Source organism: Oryzias latipes, chromosome 15 (genome assembly GCF_053564925.1).
Source record: "Oryzias latipes strain Hd-rR chromosome 15, Olatipes_Hd-rR_3.1".
Taxonomy (NCBI): Eukaryota; Metazoa; Chordata; class Actinopteri; order Beloniformes; family Adrianichthyidae; genus Oryzias; species Oryzias latipes.
This window is the reverse complement of record NC_136251.1, coordinates 18,878,728-18,901,866: the sequence shown is the minus strand read 5'-3', so window position 1 is coordinate 18,901,866 and position 23,139 is coordinate 18,878,728. Positions and strand designations below refer to the sequence as shown.

The window sequence follows — 23,139 nt, the reverse complement described above, 5'->3', positions numbered from 1 at the left end:
ATGTTTTTTATGTTTTTAACAGGCATTTTTATCATGTTGGAGGAGATAATTAACAAAAATGGATTACAGCTGCATTTCTTTATTCAAATTGTGAATCAGGTGCAAAAAAAAAAGATGCAACTAAGCTTGTAGCAGTGACATAGGTGCTGCAATTCTACAATCCGCTCCATTCTGATGCATCCACTTGTAGAAAAATAGATCCATGTGCGTCTTAGTTTTCCTCGCCCAAGCTGGCATAAGGTTAAAAACTGTACAGCTGAATGTCTTCAATATCGCTCGCCATTTTTGTTACACTGTTAATGTTAGGTTGGGGCTGTAGTAAGATAGTAGGAGAGTGTGTAAAGAAAGGGATGATGGGAAGTGGAAACAAGCTTCCTGTACTTTTCGCCCACAACTCAAAGGTGAATATCTAATGAACGACTGCTGCTCTGCAAAAACTATGTCCAAGAAAACAGCACATTTTTTTTTGGCTAAAAAAGACATAACCATAATGAAAGGACCACTGAATACTTTAGTAAACATAAACACTTATGAGTGTTAAAAGTTTCATTTTCAATACAAAGCCAAATCTGAGCAATACGACTGTTTATTAATAACACAAACTCTCTCCATTCCCAAGGAGACATGCATATTTTCTTTATTTTTGTTATATTCATAATGTATGAAATAACATGACATTTAAATTCAGGATACAAAGTTCTTAATTTTTAAAAATGCGTTTATAAAAATATTTGTGTAAATATTGTTTGTTCATCTGGTGATACGACTGCATTTCACACCTGAGTGCAAAATAGGTGACCCAGAACAGAGCAGAGCACAGCCATGCTGGACCATACTGGCACCCAAGCTGTCCTGCTGTACAACACACCTTCAGCAGCATGGCTGCAGCTGCTCTGTCCTGTCTCAAGTGTGTACGTGCGAAAGCGTGTCTGTTCTTTTGTGCATGCGTCCCCAAAAACAGAGTTTGCATGACAGCAGCTGTCCTTACCTCTACGTGGGTCTCCCGGGCAAAGCTGACCTCCCTCTCCTGAAAGCACTTCAAAGAGGGCAGGGATGGGGCTTAGGGGGCACAATGTGCCAGGCAGGCCAGCACGGCTGCTGCTTCTCTGGGCTTTGGGAGCAAGGGAACTGAGGCTGGAATGTAGGTATGAGGGGGTGGAGAGATGGAGGGTGCTGCAGGAGTTGCAGGAGGTCATAAACAAAGGGAGGTGTAGGAGAATCAGGGGAGCAAAAACAGGAGGTAAGTAGAGGGGTAATGGTGATGTTATTAAATGTCTATCTGGAGATTTGAATTTATAACTGCACGTGTTATCTATTCAACCTGGACTGCCTGCGCTTTGGGGGCACCTTAGAGCGTGTGAGCATGTGTGAGATGCATTTGGCAGCACATCATCTCATCCAGAGGGAGTCAAAGGTCCAAAGCGGTGAGACCTGATGGCACAACAGACCTGGAGGCAAAGCTCCCATCAGGGGCCCAGCAAAACAGATCACCACATACAGCAATGTAAAGATTTGTAGTACTTTGAATTGAAAGAGCCAGCTTATATCACAAATTAATCATTTTTAGTGTGAACAAAATTTAAAAAAAAGAGGTCAGCAGAGATGAATCTGCGTGGAAATTTGACTTCGTTTGTTGACAGAAAATATTTTATTAATTTTGATTTGAAGTAACTTTTGTGACTTTGCTGTGTGTGGTTCTGAGAAAAACTGATAGAAAACAAATCTTTTTTTATGATTTGTTTTCTATCAATTTCTCTGAGAAGCAAAAAAAAGAGTTGAGAACATAATATTTAACCCATGTAAACCTATTTTTTTTTTCATACTTTTTACCTTTTTTGCATTTAAGAGACATAAAACCTTAAGTCCAAATTGTTAGGCACTCGTAAATATCAGAAACATGTCTCTCAATTTTGGTCATTTAGTCATTAAAAAAATCCTGACGTTTATAAAAAAAAATCAGAATGAGTTTGAAAGGTATTTTAGGGACTTTGAACAGAAGTGAATGCTCAACACAGGTTAAAAAAAAAAAAACTTTCATGGCATGTTTAATGAGTACATGACTAACTTTTGCTCCATGAGCGAGGGTGGCTGGCTGATATGTACATGTGTGTCACAGGGACACGTCTGGCCGCAGCAACAGCAACAGAAGGGCTCCCCTGTGCTGCCTTTATCCTTTTCAAGCTGTCTCTGTACTTCCACCTCCGTTACCGCACCCATGCTGCCTTTTCATTACACGCTCACAAACACACACCTTCCCCCTGCTACTGGTTTCTGTCCCCCTCTGCACACAGGCCAGCTGATGGCAATAGGTGCATGTGCGTTTGGAGAGGCCACAGAGTTACAGACGTATATCATCCGACACGTTAGGTCCACCTGTGTCTGCACTCTGAGCCCAGCTTTGGTCCAGTATCTGCCAATTTACCTTCTGCTACCGCAGCCCAACTACACATCCCACACCAATTGGGAATTTGAAAATAGATAAATAAAAAGTAACACGGAGAGCAGGCAAGAAGAACAGAGGATGGGGGCAGTGTTGTATTGTCATGTCGAAATTTACAAATTTACTCTTGCAAAACTGCTTTTGAGTGATGCTCTATGGTTCAAATAATAACTTTTGACAGATTTCTTTGTGCATGTCAGGAATCCAGCAACTTAAAGTTACGCAAGGAAAGACACTTTGAAAACAGTCTTGTAAATGTTTTTTTTAACTGTGTTTTTATTGATGCTACTTACTCACATCTGTGTATAACTTCATTAATCTTAGTTCCTTAAAATAGACAACACACAAGTATGAAAAAGATCATCTCGACTTAAACTTCATTAATCTTAGTTTCTTAAAATAGACAACAAAGAAGTATGAAAAAGATCGTCTCGACTTAAACTTGCTTGAAGTAAATCTTTGACTCTGCTCATCGGCATAGTCCCAGAACTCCTTATTCAAGAATGTTTTATTTGAAACAAAGTGAATTCTGGTGTTCTTGGATATGATTTTGCAGGTTTCTGTCAACATAGTTTGTGATGACGATTCAAAAATCTATGATAAAAATGCTACCAGAACAATAACAAGAAATATCATCGAGAACTTTTAAAGTAAGCAAATAATAGAGTACAAGACAGTACCAGACTGTTTATTTTGTACTGTTTTCTTTAGGAAACCGAACCTACAACTTTTTATTTCCAGACTTTGATTAATCATAAGTACTGACAAGTGAAAGAAAATAATTTTTGAATTAATATAGTTTGAAAAATACCAATGCTTTTGTGCATCTGAAAAAGGATTTCATTTCATTATTTCATTTTAGATTACGACAATAGACGTAAATATACTATAAGTATCCTTCAGTAGAAGATATTCTATGAAAGTACTTTTGCCTAGAATTGGCATAAATATATTAAATGGTTTTCTTTAAACTTCAAATCTGTATCCCACAAAAACCCTTATAGCCCTTGAAAAGAAGTCTTGCACGTGAACTTCATCGGATCTCGCGATAGTTGACACATCAACCGGAATGTGGATGAGGGGATGATGATAGAGGAGCTTGCTTCTGCTTAGAACAGGGTGAACTCAAAAAAACTGTTGAAGTTCAAGACGAGATGGTAGAGTGAGGAGGAGGAGGGAGGAAGAGGAGGAGGAGAAGGAGGGGGGGTTGCCGCTTCCCCCTGCTGACGTCACCAGCCTGCGTGAGAGTCAAAACAACCGTTGGCTGCGGTAACGGTAGCTCCCCGCAGCCTCTCGGAAATCCGTTTGAAGTGGCTCCAAAAGATTATTTGTGCGCGGGTCCGTAACGCAGGAGCGACAGGCGCTTATCTTATTCCTAGCCCCGGATACTCATCAGGAAGCGGAGGAGAGAGGGAAAAAAAGAAAAAAGAAGAAGAAGTAAGCCAAGCGGTGTGTGAGGAGCAGGTGCGCAGGAACATCCCCGCACCTGTCGCTACAGGTAATACCGACCCTCGGTGTTAAACAGCAAACTTTCGACGCAGTTTCGCTAAATAATTGTTTATAAGTCAGGCGTGAACACCACCCCGCGCTGGCAGCGGTGCCTTAAGGGGCAGTGGGGTTTCCTGAAATGCTTGTTTTTGTTGTGTAATAGTCAGTCAGTCAGCAGTGCTGCAGGAATGACGCATCAGTCCGGGAGACGGGCATCATCCTGACGTAGAGGATGCGCTGCTTGTCCCTGCGCATTTTAATGATACTCCAACTTCCTGGTAGCAGTCTTTAAAAAGCCGGCATTCTGAAAGGCTTCCTGTTGTTCTCCTAACCCTAACAGGGAGTCAGCTGGTAAATAAAGGCAGCCCACCTCGTTGCGATTTTCATACCAGGCTGTGGCAGAGGCAGCCAGCAAACTGCCTTAGGCCCCGGCTTTCTCTGACTGACCACTTGTGTGCATTAGGTGTGCCACACGCACGTTTGCAACGTTTGTTGTTCTGATGAAAGTGCTCAGGGTGTTGCCGGGATCAGCCTTATTCGTTTTTGGTCTGTCTGAAATGGTGCAACAATTTACACACTTTATTACAGTTTTGCAACATCTCTTGACAGTTTACAACACTTGAAAGGTTTTAAAAGTATGATTTTTTTTGTGTGTGCAAAGAAGCTCTACTATGATTATAATCTATAGAACATATGGTAAATTGGTGTGTGTTGAAAACACTTAATTATGCATACAAACCTTGTTATGGTCATATCAGTACATCTAACCATATATCTATGTTCTCCTTTCATCTACTTGATACGTGTGTTTTATGCTGAGTGGCTTGCCTAAAGACAGTGGTAGTGAGGAAAAGACAGGAAGCAGAGCTGGAGGTAGCAGAGATGAAGATGCTGAGGTTCTATTTGGGAGTAGGATAGGATCAGGAATGAGTACATCAGAGGGACGGCACATGTTAGAGGCATTGGAGATAAAGTCAGAGAGGCCATGAGACTGTTCGGACACAACCAGAGAAGATGCAGAATATATTGGTAGAAGGATGCTGAGTCTAGATCTGCCAGGTAAGAGGTCTAGAGGAAGACCAGAGAGGAGGTTTATGGATGCAGTGAAGGAAGACATGAAGGTAGCTGGTGTTAGAGTAGAGGATGCAGAGGACAGGGTTAGATGAAGGAAGCTGATTTGCTGTGGGGAAAAGCCAAAAGGAAAAGAAGAAGAAAAGGTTTCTGTTACTGCATTTACTCAACTTTGGACTGGCACAAGCAGGACACTGCTGCATTTATCTTTTTCTTTTTATGTACATCTATTTGTCCATTTGGCTGTCCATCCATACAAGTTTCTCATTTATTCTTTTTTTAGTATATTAAGTTGTTTTTTTTTGTTTTGTTTTGTTGTAGTTTTTGGTCATTTCTATTTCTTTAGTAGGGTAGTTACGGCATGCCCCCCCTAGCCCATGGCCATTTCCGGCCTTGTTTACAATGGGAAATTTCCCCTTTATAATAAGTTCATAAAAAAGAAAACAAAGTACTAAAAAAAAGGCTTTTACAACATCAAGATAAAAGCTGAGATTAGAAATATAAAAAACAATAAACAGGAGAAAAATATTAGATACAGTATATAAATACATGAATGTTAAAAAGCATGCACTGCCTCCAAATGCTCTGCTCATTTTTTTTGAAGAAGCACCTTTAAAAAATACAAGAGACTGTAACCAGCCTGTCATTGTCACAGTAGTATTTCTGTATTTAAATTTGATATTAATCAAATTGCTTTTTACCACTTCCTGTGACTTGCATCGCATTAATATTTCCTGTTTTATCTCGTAACTTTAAGCAGAGGAATTCAAAAATGCATAACAACTTAAGAAGCTGACATAAGATTTTCTTCCTGGTTTTAGCAGTTAAACTATTAATTAGACACTCAACAACTGATTTTGAGGTAAAAAATCACTTTAGCATTTAGGATCTACAGATATTCATACTTTATTTCAATGTTCCACAATTGCTTTCATTTGCAGTTTGAGGTTTAGGACAAGGAGGACAGAGCAGTTCTCCTGTGTGTCTGGGAGGCAGCAGCTTTTTGTTGAGCCACATCTTCTGCATCGTTACACATAGAGATGTGGCTTCATTGTTGCTGCCAGAATAAAAGTGCACCTCAAGAAGGTAGATGCGGGTTTTGTAAATGGGTCATGGGAAAGCTTTGTACTCACCACACAATGCACAGTCAATGACACAAACTTCAAAACAAAACACAACTGACTGGACTAGTAGGTGACCTCCATAGGTATCTTTCTTAAGAAGGAAAAATGGTCTTTTCAGGTCAGATGAGTGAAATGGCATGACTTGCTTTGCTTTCAGAGCAGGGCTGGTGGTCTTTTTGCAGCTGATGTCAGCCAGAGTTTGCATGAGGCCACTGATTGCATGGGATTGATGCCAACTGACGTGAGATAAAGTCTCATGTTCTTTCCCTGCAAGAGGATTGGAGGCTTTTGTTTTCAGAGCTGATCTGCCGCATGGAGTAATGAACTTACACGATGCACCTACATTCTACTGTCAAAAAGAATTTTTGAAGATTTCAAACAACAGATTCCAATTTAGTGTCTGTTGTTCTGAGTTTACATATGGATTATGGGGTTAAAGTATAGAAATTGGTAAATGCTTAAAACTTATCAGGGTGCAAAAATCTTTTTTTAAATTGAGAAAAAGCTAACTGTTCAAAGCATGATTCATGGTGTCTCCATTCAAAGTGAGCAAATAAAAGAGATATCTGGGAATAACTGTCTAGTCCCCTTCATGCTCCCAAAAGGTAAGGTCAGTGACTCACAGTTGGAGCGGTGCTGCTGCTATTTCCTCTTCAATTCTCTTCTCTCCCAGTTGGTGCAATCCATATGGTTTAGAAGATTAAGGTTAAAGCTAACTGAAGCTTTATTGAATAACAATGTTGTGTTAAACCTTAATCCACAGTTGTATTGTGTCTATAAAAAGAATTTGAGTGTAATTACCCAGGTTGACTATTCTTTACATCCTTTATTGACTGATGCTCAAAGGAAAAACTGTTTCCAAAGGGTTGCTTCATCTTTTGTGTATCAGTGAATACATGAGGGGGATTACCATATAGACATGTAAAGTATTTTTATTCAGTACAAATTGATTTACATAAAACTCCCCACAATTTGAAAATTGATTTAAATAAACTAATAAGTGTTTTCTGGTCTGTTGTCTAAAGATTAATCAACAAATCTATTTTATATGAGAAATTTCAGAATTGTTTCAATAAATCTATGAATAAAGTTTTTTTTTTTTTTTATCAAGCGTGTTCTGGGATTTTGTCAGGCTTAAAACAGCACCTTTAGTAGCTTTTTTTTGGTAAGAATTCCTCATTTTATCATGAAAGTTTAGTCTTTGTTCATCTTTAATTTCTGTGATGTTCATAACCAAACAAATATTGTATAAAAAATCAAATAGAATTGTGAATTTTTTAACCTAAACCAAATCCACTAAATTTTTGGCAGTAAACCCTACCAGAAGATGCAGAGACACATCATCAGAACATTTTACAGCTGAATTCAGAGTGCATCAGGGTAATAGATGGTATATTTAAAAGTATGTTAGAAAATGAACCTGAGTCTGAGATAAATCATTTTTCTCTTAGAATTCTAACAATCAGGACTGTAGTGCTGTAAAGGAAACATTAAAGAGACTAAATTTCCTTTTCATGGATGTTGGATCTTGTTTCCAGTTCATAAATTATTTAAATATTGTTTTCACAGATTATAAAAGAATTTGGCAGGAAACTAAAGAAACCAAAGAATTTCTTGGGAATTTAGAAAAAAGGAAACCATTCAAAAAAGATCAAACTTAGTTGTGTGTCTGGAAAACTCAATTTTGACAGATTATATTATATTCCAGTCAGAGATAAAAATTGAAAAAGAAAATTTACCACAAGAGTTTTTGCTAAACAAATCAAATAAATCAAAACTGGGAAAAAGTCATATTTGAAAAGATCTTATATAAAAATAAGTACATTTTCTCCTTTGGGAAAAGAAATGACCTGTTTTTTTAATCTAATGCAGTCTTGTAATCGGGGCCATATGTGGGTTACATGACTAAGCATTTTCAGCTGATCACGATTCTTCTCAGTGAATCCAAAAAAAAAAGGTGTCTGTGGGTGTTTTCCAGTCTCCTCTTCAATGCTGCAGTCACTTTAAGAGTCTGCAGCAGTGCAGACACTCTCTGATCTGAATGCTGATTTCCACTTAGAGGGTATGACTGTAGCTAAACCATCGTAGTGCTCGTCTCCATTCAAGCGAGCAGCACGGTGTTGCTGCATGTTGTGTAATACAGTGTAGTAGGGTGCATCTGAGGTGAGCGCGGCCGCTCTGCTGAGGGAGGGGATGGGAGGGCGGGAGTGAGACGACAGAGAGGTGCAGAGATTTGCAGAGGGAGAGTGTGAGAGCATCCTTAACTGCAGTTGTAGCTATTTTTAACCAATCCTAAGTCTCACACAAGGAATATATGCCTCACGCACTAACAAAAGAACTCAACATCCAGATGTATAAAAAAGGTATGACGGCGTTTGCACCCAGCACATACAAAGCCAAACATGTGATGTGGGGGATAGGGGGGCTTGGCAAGTGAAAGGATTTTTCTTTTTCTTTCTGTTGAAGCAGAAAAGCTGCAACAGCTCACCGTGTTGATCAAAGGCGGCGTTTTACGACAGAAAGGGGAACTGGGTGGATGTCTGTTAGGGAGGGGGTATATAGGAAGAAGCGTTCATCTTTACAGTAACTTGTTTGTTTTGTCAGATGTTGTGAAACGGCTGTGGGGAGTAAGAAGGAATACAGAAGGGGAAAAAAATAATAATTCATGTCTTCTTTTTCTGTCTGTTTTCTTTTTTTTATTTTCTCTTTCACTTCCTTCCAGGCTGAGTCACTACTGGTGAGGAGGAAGCCCTGGAGAGTGAAAGCGAGGGTTGGAGGAGGTGGAGGAGAAGAGGATAAAAAAGACGAAGAAGAAGAAGACGGAGGGTGGGAGATAAGCCACAACAGGAAGTGAAACGACACACACATACATGTTTGTGTGTGTATCTGAGAGAGACTGCGTAAACTAGAGAACGAGAAAGGAAGGAAGGGAGGGAGAGTGACGCGGAGGCTGGGAGAGCCGGGCGCCCCCCCCCCCCCCCCTCGCTCCTCGCCTCCTCTCCCTCTCTCCTCCTCTTCTCCCCTCCTCCCTCCCTCTCTCTCTGTGTGGAGCAGGCGTGTAGCGGCATCAGACCCGACGTGAAGGAACCATGAGCGATGTCACCATCGTTAGAGAGGGATGGCTCCAGAAAAGGGGTAAGTGCACCCACAATCTCCCCTCGTGTTGCTCCTCTCCACGGCGCCTCTCCCTTCTCCTCTCTTTTGCTTTGCCTCTTGTCTAGACTGAGGGCCTAGCTGCGCCTGTCCACATGTGCCGGTGGGAGGATGGAATTGTTTGCAGTGTGTGACTGATCATATGGATGCCTGTTTATCTGTCCAAGCATACAGTACCCGAAGTGTGTCTGTGATTTCTCTTTAGCATAAGCATGGTTAACTGTTTGCTCACTGACCCTCTGTTTGGTTCATTGAGGTTGTGCCTGATAAAGTGGTGTGTAATTTTACACATGCACAAGACTGTCTAGTAGCTCATCCTTTACTTGCATTGCTAGTGCATTGTGATATGTGCGTTATGGCCGCCTGGGAAATCAAGCCAGTTTAGATTTTTCTAATGGGAATAAACAGAGCTCTTGCTCAAGTTCAGTCAAGAGAGGATACTAGATGTTATCATAGCAAGTCATATGACACATCATTTGAAAAGGACGGTTGAAGTTCAGGAAGGCAGTGACATCCCATCCGGTTTGAGTGAGAAATCCAGAACATTTTTTACAGTTGAAGAAACAGGTTGCAGAAGGACCACTTCCCTCTTCTCACGGTTTGCTTAGTGCAACAGGTGAAAACAGAAATGTAGTGGACCCCATGGAGAAGAAGCCGCCTAATAGGAACAAAGTAGTTCTGGGATGTTTGCATATTTTCACTGGAGCTTCTCTGACTTTGTATTACTTTTTCCCCTAATAAAGCAAAGTTTCTTGCGCTTGTGTTTCCATGTGGAATCCCACAGGCACAAGGGTAGGAGTGGGTGCGTGTAATAGAGAGAGGGGATTTCCAGACTTTAAGACAAGCATCATCCCCTTGTCTCTGTGATGGTGTCTAGGAATGTGTAACAGAAACTGTTGAACGGGAAGTGACATGGATGCACAACAGAACGCAGAGTTGTGGGAAATGTGGGCTTGTCCACACCTCCGCAAAAAAACATGCTTAAAACATGGACACAATCCTCAGGCACTTTGTCAGACACGTGCACTAAAGCAGGGCAGCCTGAACCCCAGTTATAGAAAAGAGCTCAGTGCGCTCAGTCACGACATAACAATATCAGTCTAAGTGTTGAGACAGAGATGTAGGGGAGGGGCTTCTGTTGGTGTCAAGAATATGAATATTTGTCTGCACCAAAGGCTAAAATCTTTGTATTAAAGTGTGTGGGGAGACTGTGCTGACTCACTGTTTTGGTCGTGATAAAGCAAAGACTGCTGCATTAGTCATTAGGTATTGGAGTGAAACAGCAAAAAGCATCGGCTTTGCTGCTGAAACTTCGAAATAGTGCATAATACTGACTTTAAAGGAATATCACCTTTTTATATTATCTATACAAAAAAGCTTAGTAAGGAAAAAAGGAGGAATGAAAGTTTTTTTTTGATGTAGCAATAAAACAAGTCGCATGAATATTTGGTTGATTTTGATTAATGATAAAGAAAAATCAACGAGTAATTAAATGAAAGCTTTTGGTTTTGTTTGATAAAAAGAAAAACAGTGTTATGGAGCCTCATATTTCTTGCTGACATATTGCTATTTTCTTTTAAGAAAAGAGACCTGAGGTGCGACAGTGAAGTATCAGGATGTGTTGCATGTTTGTGCAGTTATTGCCTTGCAAAAAAGGCATGAATGCATGAACAATGATAAATCTGCTTTTAATTATGAAAGAAACAATTTTTTTCTCTGAAAATGACGACTAAATTAACTCTCTCACTCACAAAAAGCAGTATAATAGCAGTGGAATAGTTTTAACTTTGCAGTCATCATCACCACAGTGAGTCAAATACAAAACACAGCAAAATAATGTCCAAAATCACTGTATGTCAGAGAATTTACAAGTTATTTGATTGGAACATTGTTTGATAAAGACCATAATGGACATATTTGTTTAATATGCATACAAATGTATCCTCCCTGAGTCCATTCATCCCGTGTTTACATTGTGGTGACACTGGTCATTGGATGCTTTTTAGCAGTCCTAAAGTTGAAGTGTTCTCTCATCGCTCGCAGAAAAAGCAGCTCAGGTCTCCAGGTCATGACAGAGTGCATTATTTCCTGTTAAATACCATAGAGTAGAAAATGATCTTTTTTTGTTTTGTTTAAAGTCATCAGACTAAAAACAGGTTGAAATGTTGTTGGGCATCAAAGCAAGACACTGAAAAAGAGCAACAACTCCCAACAGGACTGCGTTTGGACTCGTTTTCAAAGATAATCAATATCTTGTCAAGCAAAAAGTATCCTGAAGAACAACATCTTTGCTGCAATATGTGACTTAAGCTATTATTACTCACTCTCTACAACAACTACATTTTTTTGCTTTTACCTGTTGAATTGTCAAATATTTAGGTGCAAAAACCAGATGTTGCTCTAGTTATGACTGATTGCGTTCGAAATTCCAGTTTCTCCCTTTGGTAAGGTAAAATAAACGTATAACTTAAAATTTCCGCTGCAGTTACCTTCAGCCAACCTCCAAGAAGCCACAGAGGTCACAGTGGGCCGGTGTAGTAGTGGATACTGTTACCTTTACCGGTATCAGCCTGCATAGCAGTCAGCACAGCAGATGGCCTGAAGGGAGGGGAGAGATGGGGAAAACAGCATAATCTGTTCCCTGACAGACTCTGTCCTCTAAAGTGTTTTGTTTTGCAAAGTTATTATTTAGAGCAATAAAGACATGTCAATGTGGAATAATATTCTTTCATTTTTTTGTCAGAGAGGATTTTCTGCATCTTGCTTTAAAGCTCTGATCACCATTTATTTGGTGTGATCCCCAATTAAAAAACATTTTTCTAAAAAATGTAGCAAATTCTTCTAATGTGTCTGCCTTTCTGCATCTTCATGATGTCATGAAGCCTCAAGCTGAACTGATCGGGACTCCTTTTTTGCTTTTGCTCCTCCCTTCCTCTGTGGTCTACCTCTACCATGTCATCCATCCCTCAGGGAACTGTATTTGCCTTGCTGCTTGCATTATTTCTCTGTGGGGTTCATTGGGTGCAGTGCAGTTCTGTGCAGTGAAGCAGCCATGTTGGCTCAGTGGGTTCAGTGAGTTCAGTGTCGCTGGGGGCTGTCTGGCTGGATCAGGTGGCAGTGCCAGATCTCTGATATCAATCACCAGTCGTTGCCGCCACCACTGTCGGCTGCGTCTCCCCTCTTTGCTCCTGTCCTCTCCTCACCTTGCACGTTCTGTGCTCGTTTTTCTGCTGTTCCTGTTTCTCCGACTCGCGGCATAGTAACCCACAGGCAGACAGTGAAGGCTTTGTTATGAATGGCATCCTCTTGCACATCCGGAGGAAGTGTACGCTGCAGTGTGGCTTTACAAACTGCCTCCATTGTCCCAAGAATGACTCACTCTACGCTGCAGATAATGGCAGACAGACAGACAGACAGACCAGGCCGCAGAGCTTGCAGGCAAACCACGCAGGACAGACTGGGAGATGGTTTTGTGACAGATACAGTCACCACAGAACAGGAAAGATGAATTTTCAGTAGTTTGTGTTAGAACGCACCAACATGAATGCGTTAGAAAGACATTTAACTATTGCTTTCAATTCCAAATGAAAAAGCCTCAATAAATAGTATGTGGGCATTAAAATAAACCTATCAAATCTGTGCTAAAACTCTGATTTTTAGACTTAAAAAATAGACATTTATTAAACATTTTCTGCATTTTTTCTATCACATCATTACTTCCTATTCAGTACTTTTTGTTATTTTCATACGTGTAGCACATTCTGAGCTTAATGGCTGTAGGCATTCTGACTGGCAGATAAGAGTGGATTAATGGCTGGGTGTGTGAATGGACCAATGTGGAGGGAGGCAATCTTGGATAAATGAATGAATGGATCAATGAATGAGTGCTGATCGCTGCAGATGGAGAACTTGGATAGAGGTAGCTGGAGCAGGTGAAGGGAAGAGCGATTGAATAATGGGATTAGTTCGCAGCTCAAAATCTTCAAAATGCTGACCTCAAATATTTGATCACAGTACCAGTGGTTATTCTGTGTTCACACATGCACACGTTGTTGAAATATGGTCAATATTTAGTCGTGATTAAATTGCAGCCATTATCATCATTTATTCCCACACATTGTTGCATCCGCTGCCTAACAGTAAATCTGGTTAGAGTGCTGGACTAAGATTTAGGTATATCCCTATAAAGACTGATGTGGCTGTTGAACCTTATAAGAAAATGTATTTATTTATAATTTTTATGCAACAAAGCATAAATCCTTGGGGTATGTAATCATAGTTTCCTTATTGATAAATATTGTATTCCTACCTATTTTTTTTAATTCTTCATAAGAGTATTCTCCATAAAGTTGAGATAAAAATTTGTACTTTGTTGCTGTTTCTTGCACTGTTCTGGTATCTGCAAACCTTTTCTGCTTATAGAAGGCCATTCAAACTTACAGAATAAACTAAAGTGATCAGATAAGAGAAACAAGAGTTGAATCTACTGAAAAAAATCAAGATTAAATAAATCTTGTTACAAAATTGTAAAATAATCATGTTTAGATGCAAGAAAATCCAACTGAAAAGGCAGCTCTGCAGTGAGCTCAATCTGCTACATGTAAAAGTCACCTGACCATTATGAGAGAACTGGACCAAGGGAGTATGACGTCACCCATAGAACCTTTTTTGCGCTACAGACACTGCCATGTTTGAACCAGAAATAATTAGTAAGCTGTGATTGGTGTGAGTTGGTCTGAGTCATCCTTACTACTGCCACCAATCAGAAGTGAGCTTGTTGGAAGTCCACACCCCGTTCCACTTGGAAGTGGGCTTGGGAGAATCTGTCAATCAAACGTTCAATGTAAGACCACATACTTTTATTCAGCCACTCCATTAGTCACTACATAACTTGAATAACGTGCTATACAGAAGAAACATCATAAAAACCTTAGGATTATCAAGAACACGTTGCAAAAAAAAAAGGTATTGGAGCAAGAATGGTTATTCTGACAAATATAATGACTGAGTAATAGCTGTTTATTTGTCAATAGAAGTCTACGGAATTTTGGGTTTCTTAGAACCAGCGAGTACTTCCTGTTTGGAGCGCGAGGGAGGAGGGGTCACTCAGTCCAGTTCTCATATACAGTCAGTGCTATTAACACAGGAAGTCCAGGATTATTTGAATAAAAATGTGCATGTCAATAAACCTGCTGACTGTCAATCCAAATGTCAGCTTGGAAGACAATCATGGATCTATTTTTCTGCAAGTGGATGCATCGGAATGGAGCGGAGCAGGCTTGCTCAGCCCATTTGTGACATCACAAAGGAGAACTTTTTTTCAAATGGCATTTCTCATCTGCTCGTAATTCACCACAATTTGAAAAAAGAAATACCCAGAAACTCAGTTTTAATCTTAGTTTTCTTTATACATTACCTCCATCATAGGAAATATGCTACAAGAACATGTTGATAGAACCAAAAACACAGTGGGACTTTAGGAGACCACTAGATCACACTAGATCAAATACTAATCGGAGTGGGACTTTAAGGGGTGGATTGTTCAATGGTTCCGGTTCCTGAGTGGAGCTGTGAGCACGAGTTACCTCCCACTCCTGGGATGGGTCAAGTGCAAACTAATGAGACTTTTATTTGTTAACTTTAAGGTCAAGGTGAGGTCTTTTATGAAGGTTCAAAACGTTCAACAGTTGGAATGTGTCGAGTCATGTGACGGCCAACGCTTTGATGTTTGCAGCTCACACGTAATTGTCCTATTTTCTCTGTCACTTAACATGGCTGCAACTTTTACTGGCAGTGGTTAAAATAAAACCTTCTTCGTGCTTACTTCTTCCTCTTCAACAGGCACACCCATGGATGTGGTTGTGTCAAATATAAATGACTTTTGGGCCTGAAAGGTGTTGGAAGAACCACACCTATTGACATTCCTGAAGCTAGAGTTAGAGTTCAGGATCCTGCTGTTTTAAAGGCTGCCTCAGACCAAACAGAAACACGACATTCAAACAAAGGCCAACTTCACACTCATTAAACTGTTTTAGAAGGCTGTTTTTGAAAGCCAAACTCAAAGTAAATACCTTGAACCTTCAGATTGTTTTTTGACCACTGCTGATGCTGTTTCTGTCTTCCCTCGTGTAGCTTTCCAATGTGGCCTGTTTAAAGGGGCAGCAGCCTTGTCCTTATCTGTCAAAGCCATCTGAGTCCAAGTGGAAACTGGCATCTATGTTTAAATGTTCTGACAGAGATTAAACTAAAGGGGTGCTTTGTAGGTAACATCTTGAGGTTCTGTGGGCTGGTCGGAGTAGGCTTTGGATTGATTAGAGGAGGCAGGTTTGGGTGGGGGTTGGTTTGGCTGATTTAGGCCAACAGATTAGTGCCAAGCTAACAGCTTTTTTTAAAAGCAAGTTGACACAGGCATTCTAGAGCAATAAACTGATATTTGTTCTGTTAATTTATGGCCTAAATTAAATTGTATTGGATAATATTTTCTGCTTCCAGTTTGCTATATTTTCATGAGCATGCACTGAGAGCGCTCTCTTCTCCTGCTTTCTGGTGCATTTTAGCCTGAGGCATTGTTGCTCTGTACGACCCAATCCGTTCTGATATTTTAGCAGTAAACTGTCATACTTCATTTGTAAACGAGTTCATCAGTGCAGGAGTTACCACTTTTATGAAAGCTTCTGTGGAAAACCAAGAGGTTGCTAAACCACTCCTTCAGGGGCTTTTTAAATCCTGCTGAATGATGAGTTCTGTGTGTTAGCTGTCAGATCAGCAATTTCCAACAACAACAATGTTGTTTATTGAATTAAACAGAGGACAGCAGTTTAGGAAAATCCAAAAGCACCAAATCCACACTGTAATGTGTCAGTTTGATTGGCAATCCTTGACTGAAAGTTTTATTTACACTAAATTTCTGAGAATACCATTTTCCCAAAAAAGTCCTTCCTTCAAATTCCTGCAGTAATAATAGTAATTCCCTTTAAAGTTATGACAGCAAAATATAAAGAAAAAAAAACACAAGACAACATGAGACTACAATATAATTTAGTCTTTTCTGGCATCTGGTTTGGTGAGTGATTCAAAGGTTTTGGTTTTTTTTGTATCACAATTAATCTTTCACTGACAATGATTTGCAATCTATTTCTTCTTTTTTAGTTCCTACTGTGACAGCTAAACACTTGTCTACTATAAATGTTAAGGATGACACATTTAGCTGCTTTCCTTATTTTTAAGTTAAGAAACAGTGTAGGTTATGATAAAATAAAACGGAAACAAAAACTGTTGAGTGGATTGAATCTTTTGAGATAGACACAAATGCAGGGCTGCCCAGTGGTGTAGTGGTTAGCACTCTAGCCTCACAGAAAGAAGGCCCTGGTTCAAATCCCAGCCAGTGTCTTTCTGTGGACAGTTTGCATCTCGTTGAGGTTGCGTGGGTTTCTATCCGGGCACTTCAGCAAGCAAATATAAAGAGTTCAGTGTATTTAGACATGCTAATATGGTCACTGGGGATCTGTTCAAGTTCAGACTGAGTGTAGAAATAAAACTGAGTAAAAATTAGGAAGAAGGGACTTTAGACCACATTGATAGTGCTTGTTCTTTTTTTCTGACAAAGTTCACAACAACAAAATGAGCTCATCTTGTCTTGTTCACAAACTTTGGCCTCAGTTTCCTGTATTTAGCTGACAGGACTGTTCAATCCACCAGATACCTTCTGGTGCTGTTTCTTCTGTTAAGTTCAACATTTATTTTTAGAGAAGCTCTTCAGTAAAGCAGTTTTTTTTAAGGTTCTCTTTCCTTTTTCCATCCTTAACCAGTATGGTTGTTCTCCTCAGGCATCAGTGAAACATTTGGGCCCAGGGGACCACCACTCACCTTCTCTGTAAACACCCAGAAATGGTTGTAGGTGAAAATCCCAGATTTATTTTTAGTATCTCACAGCACAGAGAAAAAGATTTGATTCTCAACTTCAGCTGATGATTGTAATTTATTACTCTTCTCATTTCTACACTTGTAGGTCATTACTTTTCTTCGGATAAAATTCAAAATTTCAAATAATATAGACTTACGCTTGTCATAGCTGCCTATTTGTGTTCATTCTTACCTTTCAAACACTCTATTGGGTATTGGGTTTAACCACCCACTATTAGGATTTGATTTGGTAATTAAAAAACTACAAAAGTAGAATTTGCATCATTTAGGTCTATATTAAAGAAAGAAAAGCAGTTTTCTTCTGCAGAAATACAAAAATTGGCAATAAAGAAAAATCCCTTCATGAATTATTTAAAATAAATTATTCTTATTTGTAAGTGAGGGTCAATTGATCTTATTTTATTTTATCTTCCTATTTTATTTTACTTAATTAACGAGTTAGCTCGTGCTGGTTTGCGGCGCCTTCCGTCCGTGAAACCCGGGTTCGACTCCGGGCTGCTCCCTGTTCCCTTCTCTACCTCTGCCGGTTCCAAGCCCGGTTTGAGAAGGTTGCGTCAGGAAGGGCATCCGGCGTAAAACATTGCCAAATTTACCATGCGACTCGTTCGCTGTGGCGACCCCTGATGGGAAAAGCCGAAAGTGGAAGAAGATTTTAATTGTGGGGTCTGTTACAGATGTGCAGGCTCTGATCTCTAGAGCATCGACATAATGGACCAACCAAACCTCAAACAGAATCTGTTTTTGTTACTATTATTTCATCTTTATACGCCTATTGTTGAATATTGGGGTTTAATAGTTAAGAATATTTATGGAAAAAGAAATCAAGATGTTTGGATTTAAACTTATTTTTAAGAAGGTCACCAGGTTCTGCAGGTATGCAATTTGGGTAAAAATTACAGCATAATTTATAAAGCGACTTTGTCTTGAGGTTTACTACTGTTGAACAACACAGACTTTAGTCATATTGGCCACATGGATTAAAAAACTGCTCAAATGACTTAAGTAGGTTTATTTTATGCCAACTTTTTTCCTGACTAGTTGGGCTGTATGTGGATGTGACAGTAGTCAGGTTAAAGGGACAGCCATTCTATTTTTATCCCCCCACCTGTAATCTGTCTGTGACTGGATTAACGAAGCCACTGGTCTCAGGCTGCTTTGCCACATAGACACAGTGAAATAGTTAACTATACATAAAAAACAAAAAGATACATGTACTAACTGAGTACTACAAACTTGGCAGATAAGTGCATAAATCATTTTATTATGAATAAAGCAGACACATTTTCTCTAACTATAATGTCTTTTTTGTGTTTTTCTTATTTTTCTGTACAGAACCTGAATTTCTTGGCCCAATTAGAATTGAGAAGAAAAAGAGACCAAGCAGAGAGAGAGTTTTTTTCATCTTCCCTCAGCCTCCTCCATCTCCTGTTGCCAATCTCCAGTCATTAATTAGCTGCCCATGATAAAATTCCCCATTCTCATTCTGACACTGGTGTAGAGCAACGGACGGCAGTGGTAATCATGTCAGCAAGGCTTGGCTCAGTGTTCTGAGGGGGCTAAATGGCCCCCATATGGTCCACTGGCTGGGGCCTGCTTCCCAGCATGCTCTCATTAAAGTAGTGCCTAATATTTCAAGGTAAAGAGGGACACACACATAGAACTGCACAAAAATGTATACACCTGGTTGTACAAAGAAGTGAAGGTATCCAACAGAGGATTGAGCACAAAGGGACAGGAGGACATGGAGGTGGTGTGTTTTTTTGTTTGTTTGTTTTTGTGCATGCATGTGTTGTGTATGTGTGAGTCTGTGTTTAGAGGGGCTGATGCTATGCAATTGTTGACGTGCCATCTGGTATCAAACAAAAAACTCTGTCTTTTTGGTCTCCACGTTTAAGAGGGAAGATAAGAGAAAGCGACAGACAAAAGAATAAACAGTAAGTGAGCTGCAGATGTCTTATGGTATAGTGGCAAGAACAGGAGGTTCAACAGCAGACTGCTGGATGAGAGGGGGTGGAGGGGTAGAAGGAAGAAGAAAAGAGGACGAACATCTGCCACATGCAGATAATGCCTTGTGGTTTTGGTTTCTGCACAGAATCCCATCATGTTCAGCTGGATCATACCTGAGAATCCACCTTCCTGTTACCCTGTAAGCTTCTGTTGCACGTTCAAACATATTTTCTTCAAGATACTGGAGGAAAACATTTGTTTTTGTGCTTATGAACTCAAAACAGTTCATCTATTATCAACAGCACCTAAATATTAAGTATGCTGTGGTAACAAGTAGTCAATTTGTAACAGTCTGAAGGCAAAAAAGGAAAAAGCTCAATAATGTATACTGCAAAAAGAAGGGGCCTATAAATAGAAAAAGAACACTAATGTTAAAAGGTGGAGAATGAGGGCGACAGACTGGCGACCTGTCCACGCCGTCCTCCCCCTTCGCTCGCAAGTGGCCGGGATAGGCTCCATCAGCCCCGTGACCTCGAAAGGGAACAAACGGATCAGATAATGAATGAATGAATGAATGAATCTTAAAGAAGAATCCCTAAAAAGTATTCAAATGATCTATTCACACAATTCCCGACTGCTGATTTTGAGAAAAGCTAGTAGAGCAAAGATAAGTTAAAACAACTTAAAACCTGGTAAAATATCTTGAATAATAGTTTGCAGTGTGGGATTATTATTGTATTTAGCTGTGCTTTTATTCAAACATAAAAACATAGCCTGATTTTTGTCAGGTTATATTTTTTTCAAAAAGGCTCCTAAATGTGAATTTAAATGATAATATTGCATTTCTTAACCAAAGAAGTCATAATAAACGAGTATATGCCATAATAGCTTTCAAGTTAGCTTCCTGGGTTCTTCCTGAGTGTTACTTATTGATTATATCCTCTGTAACAGCCAGTGTCTTTCCGCGGTGCATAATTGCTTTTACTTAACAAGCTTCTTTAACTGCAGTGTATTAACTTTGCATGTCAATAATAGTAAAGCGTCACCCCATTGTAGCATCTGCGTCCTCCAATGGGAGAAGAAGAAAATAAGTCTTGAAATCATGACAAGAACTGGTCATTCTCACACTTGCTTGCCTTGAGTTTGGCCACATCTGCTCTGACGGAGAGATGGCTGTGAGGCAGGTGGAGAGGAGAATAGAGCACTTGTCAGTGAGGAGGAGGGCACTTGCTGCTTCTGGAGCTTTGAAAAAGTCTGTACCGGTGCAGGCCCGGCGTGGGAAGAATAAAAGGGTGGGTATGGTGTTCCTGGTGGTTTGGGGTTTATACCACTTGTTTACTTTTGCCTGCTGGACAGTCCTATTGTGGTGAAGCACATGAGTGCATCCGTGCACATGTGTGTGTGTTTTTAGCCACTAGAAGCGCTTGTGTGTGTATATTTACAGCGAGCGAGGAGATGTACAGCACGGTCCCTCTCTGTCGCTCTCCTAAAGTATGGAGGCTTCACAAAAGACCAGGGGGGGTCTTCTGTTTTCCACACAAACACACGCAGCGCACTCGTAAGAGCAGCTGCCGCACACAGCCCCAGCCAAGCGTTTCTGAATTAATAATACAGAGCCACTCTGGAATAATGGCGACTTGCGCGCACACACATATATGCACAAAGCTTTGCACCTGTTCACCACTGCTCAACTGGACAGGGTTGGGCTCCATCACAACTCACACACATGCACACACCCCGTGTTGCTTGTCTGTTGTAGGCAATAGTTAGACAGCTGTGTCTGTCTCCTGACCTTCCCCTTCTTTTTCTGACAACAGCTCTTCTTATTGACTGATTAGTCCAGCTGCGCTCCTCTGGTCTTCTGATTGAATGGTTTAACATCCAATGAGGCAAAGAGGCAGAATGTGGATTTCAATATGAATGTCAGACAAATAATTCGAAAGTGAAAAGAAAAACACAGGATTTCTCAAGCTTTGTTGTTTTTCTTCCTTTAAGAAGTTATTCTATTTTTACCAAACACACATGCTTCAATACATTACACAGAAAAACGTAAGAAAAGTGCTCTACTTCACTTCTACTTGCCACTATTTTATAAATTAGGATGGCAGTATTTAATAAATACATGAATATACAGAGATGTTTCTGTAATAAACATGCTAGTGATGTAAAATAAGTGTCGCCAAACCCTGTTTTCCACAGGCAATATAGTAGCAATCACTGTGATTTGATTAGCCAGCTTATTGGCTGTGTGTTCCTCTTTTAATCACATTGGTCTCACTGTATTCAGAACACAAGAGGCACAGCATTCCTAATGTTATCGTGCATTAAAATGCAGGGGCTTTTTGTTCTGGTACAGTCAGATTTCATTCTTTCCCTCTGCACATGTTAGAAGGCATCCAAACAAACCGCCATGTGTGGTTTTGATGCCGTTTAATGTAGCTAGCTAAACGATGTAGTTTGTTGTGAGTGGGCGGTTTGATGAAGCTGTGGTTGTAGGAGAAACAGGAAATCGGACTGATATTTTGATGGGATTTTCATTCAAGTTCAAGCTTTATCTCTTTGCCTTATGTTGACTTGAAAGCCTTCGGTGCTGTTGTTACAGTTGGTGCTTAATTATACTTTGTTCTAATCTTACCTTAATGTGCAAAATAAGGGGAAAAAACCTTTTTACCTCATTTTGGTATCAGCTTCAGAAAAAGTCCTCCCCCATGTGTAATAAAGAAGAGGTCAACTCGGGGCCCAGGTGTGACTCTGGCCCCTAATGAAGTGTCTTCATAGGACTGCCCTCCACCGGCAGAAGAGCATCCAGCGGAAAACCAGCAAAAATGGCAGAAGAAGTCATGCAGTCCTTTGATATACATCATTAAAAGAAAAAGAAAAACATGTTAAATGTCGAGGACCCCCTTAGATCTACCTTTTTCCTTTCTTGTTGAATGGCTGTAATCAAATGTATAATCCAAAAAGGAAGTTTATGTCAAAGGTGAAAATACGTTAATCCTCCTTTTTTTTAAAACCTTTTTTTTGTCATTTTAATTACTACAACTAAATAAAGCCAAACTTTTATTTTTCTATAAAAATAATTTGATGTTTTGGGCTCACTTTAAGTTTAAAAAGGCCAACAGATGATGGAATGTTTATGTTTTCAAGCTTTACTATGTGAATATCCATTTCATAGTTTATTCTTCATCTTGATTTGTCTTCCACTTCATTTTATGCACTTTTTCAAATGAAAACGAGACAAATTAGATACATTTCCAACTTTCAACACAGTTGGAAAAACAAATCACATTCTTTTGTAAATATACTATGGATTATGTAAGGGTAAAGCAGTTAATGTAATAACATTAGATTGGATAATGATAAGATTGGAGCTGCCTTGACCTTCACCCACCCACTGTTTAGCTTGGTAACCAAAGCCTCCTGTCTGGCACAGGTGGTGTTGAACAGCAGCCCTCCAGCTAAGATGCTAATATGCTAACACCACAGTAATCCTATGATGCTTTAGGAAGCAGCGGACCCTGCCCTGTCATATGAGTAAACACACACACACACACAGATGCAGGTTTAAGCTGACTGAATGTCGGCGTGCAGAAGCACACATGCACAAACTGACAGATAAACACAGAAGCAACATCTTGTGTGTAGCGCACACACTGACACACACAGTAGTGCTGTGAGGGGGATTAGGGTGAGAAGCATCTTGGCTGAAGCTTGTCTGTCAGTCACTCCAGCTCTGTGTCAGAGTTAAAACTGTGGCCAAACATGCTCCAAGGAGCCACCGCCATCTACTGGACTGCAATGGTACTGCAATCAGAAGCACATTCAAAAATGGAAAGGAAATGGAAAGGAGACACTTGGCTAATGTGGAAAAAGTAGTTTTGGGTCATAATTTGGCATAAGCCAAATTATCCCTGCAGTCAAGTATTTATGTTCATTTGCACTAGTTCCTCTGTACCAGCTGGGGCAGCAGAGGGGTACCAGTGAAGCCTGCAT

At 40.0% G+C, this 23,139-nt stretch overlaps 1 protein-coding gene across 1 annotated transcript in view; it reads left to right on the top strand.

The window, feature by feature from the left end:
* Positions 1-3,494: 3,494 nt before the first annotated feature.
* akt3a (AKT serine/threonine kinase 3a) overlaps positions 3,495-23,139 on the top strand; it is a 45,786-nt gene continuing 26,141 nt past the window's right edge. Inside the window, exons 1-2 of the mRNA XM_023963792.2 lie at positions 3,495-3,938; positions 8,846-9,258. Of these exons, the coding sequence (XP_023819560.1) occupies positions 9,213-9,258 (46 nt within the window). The 5' untranslated portion in view covers positions 3,495-3,938; positions 8,846-9,212. The remainder of the gene's footprint in view (positions 3,939-8,845; positions 9,259-23,139) is intronic.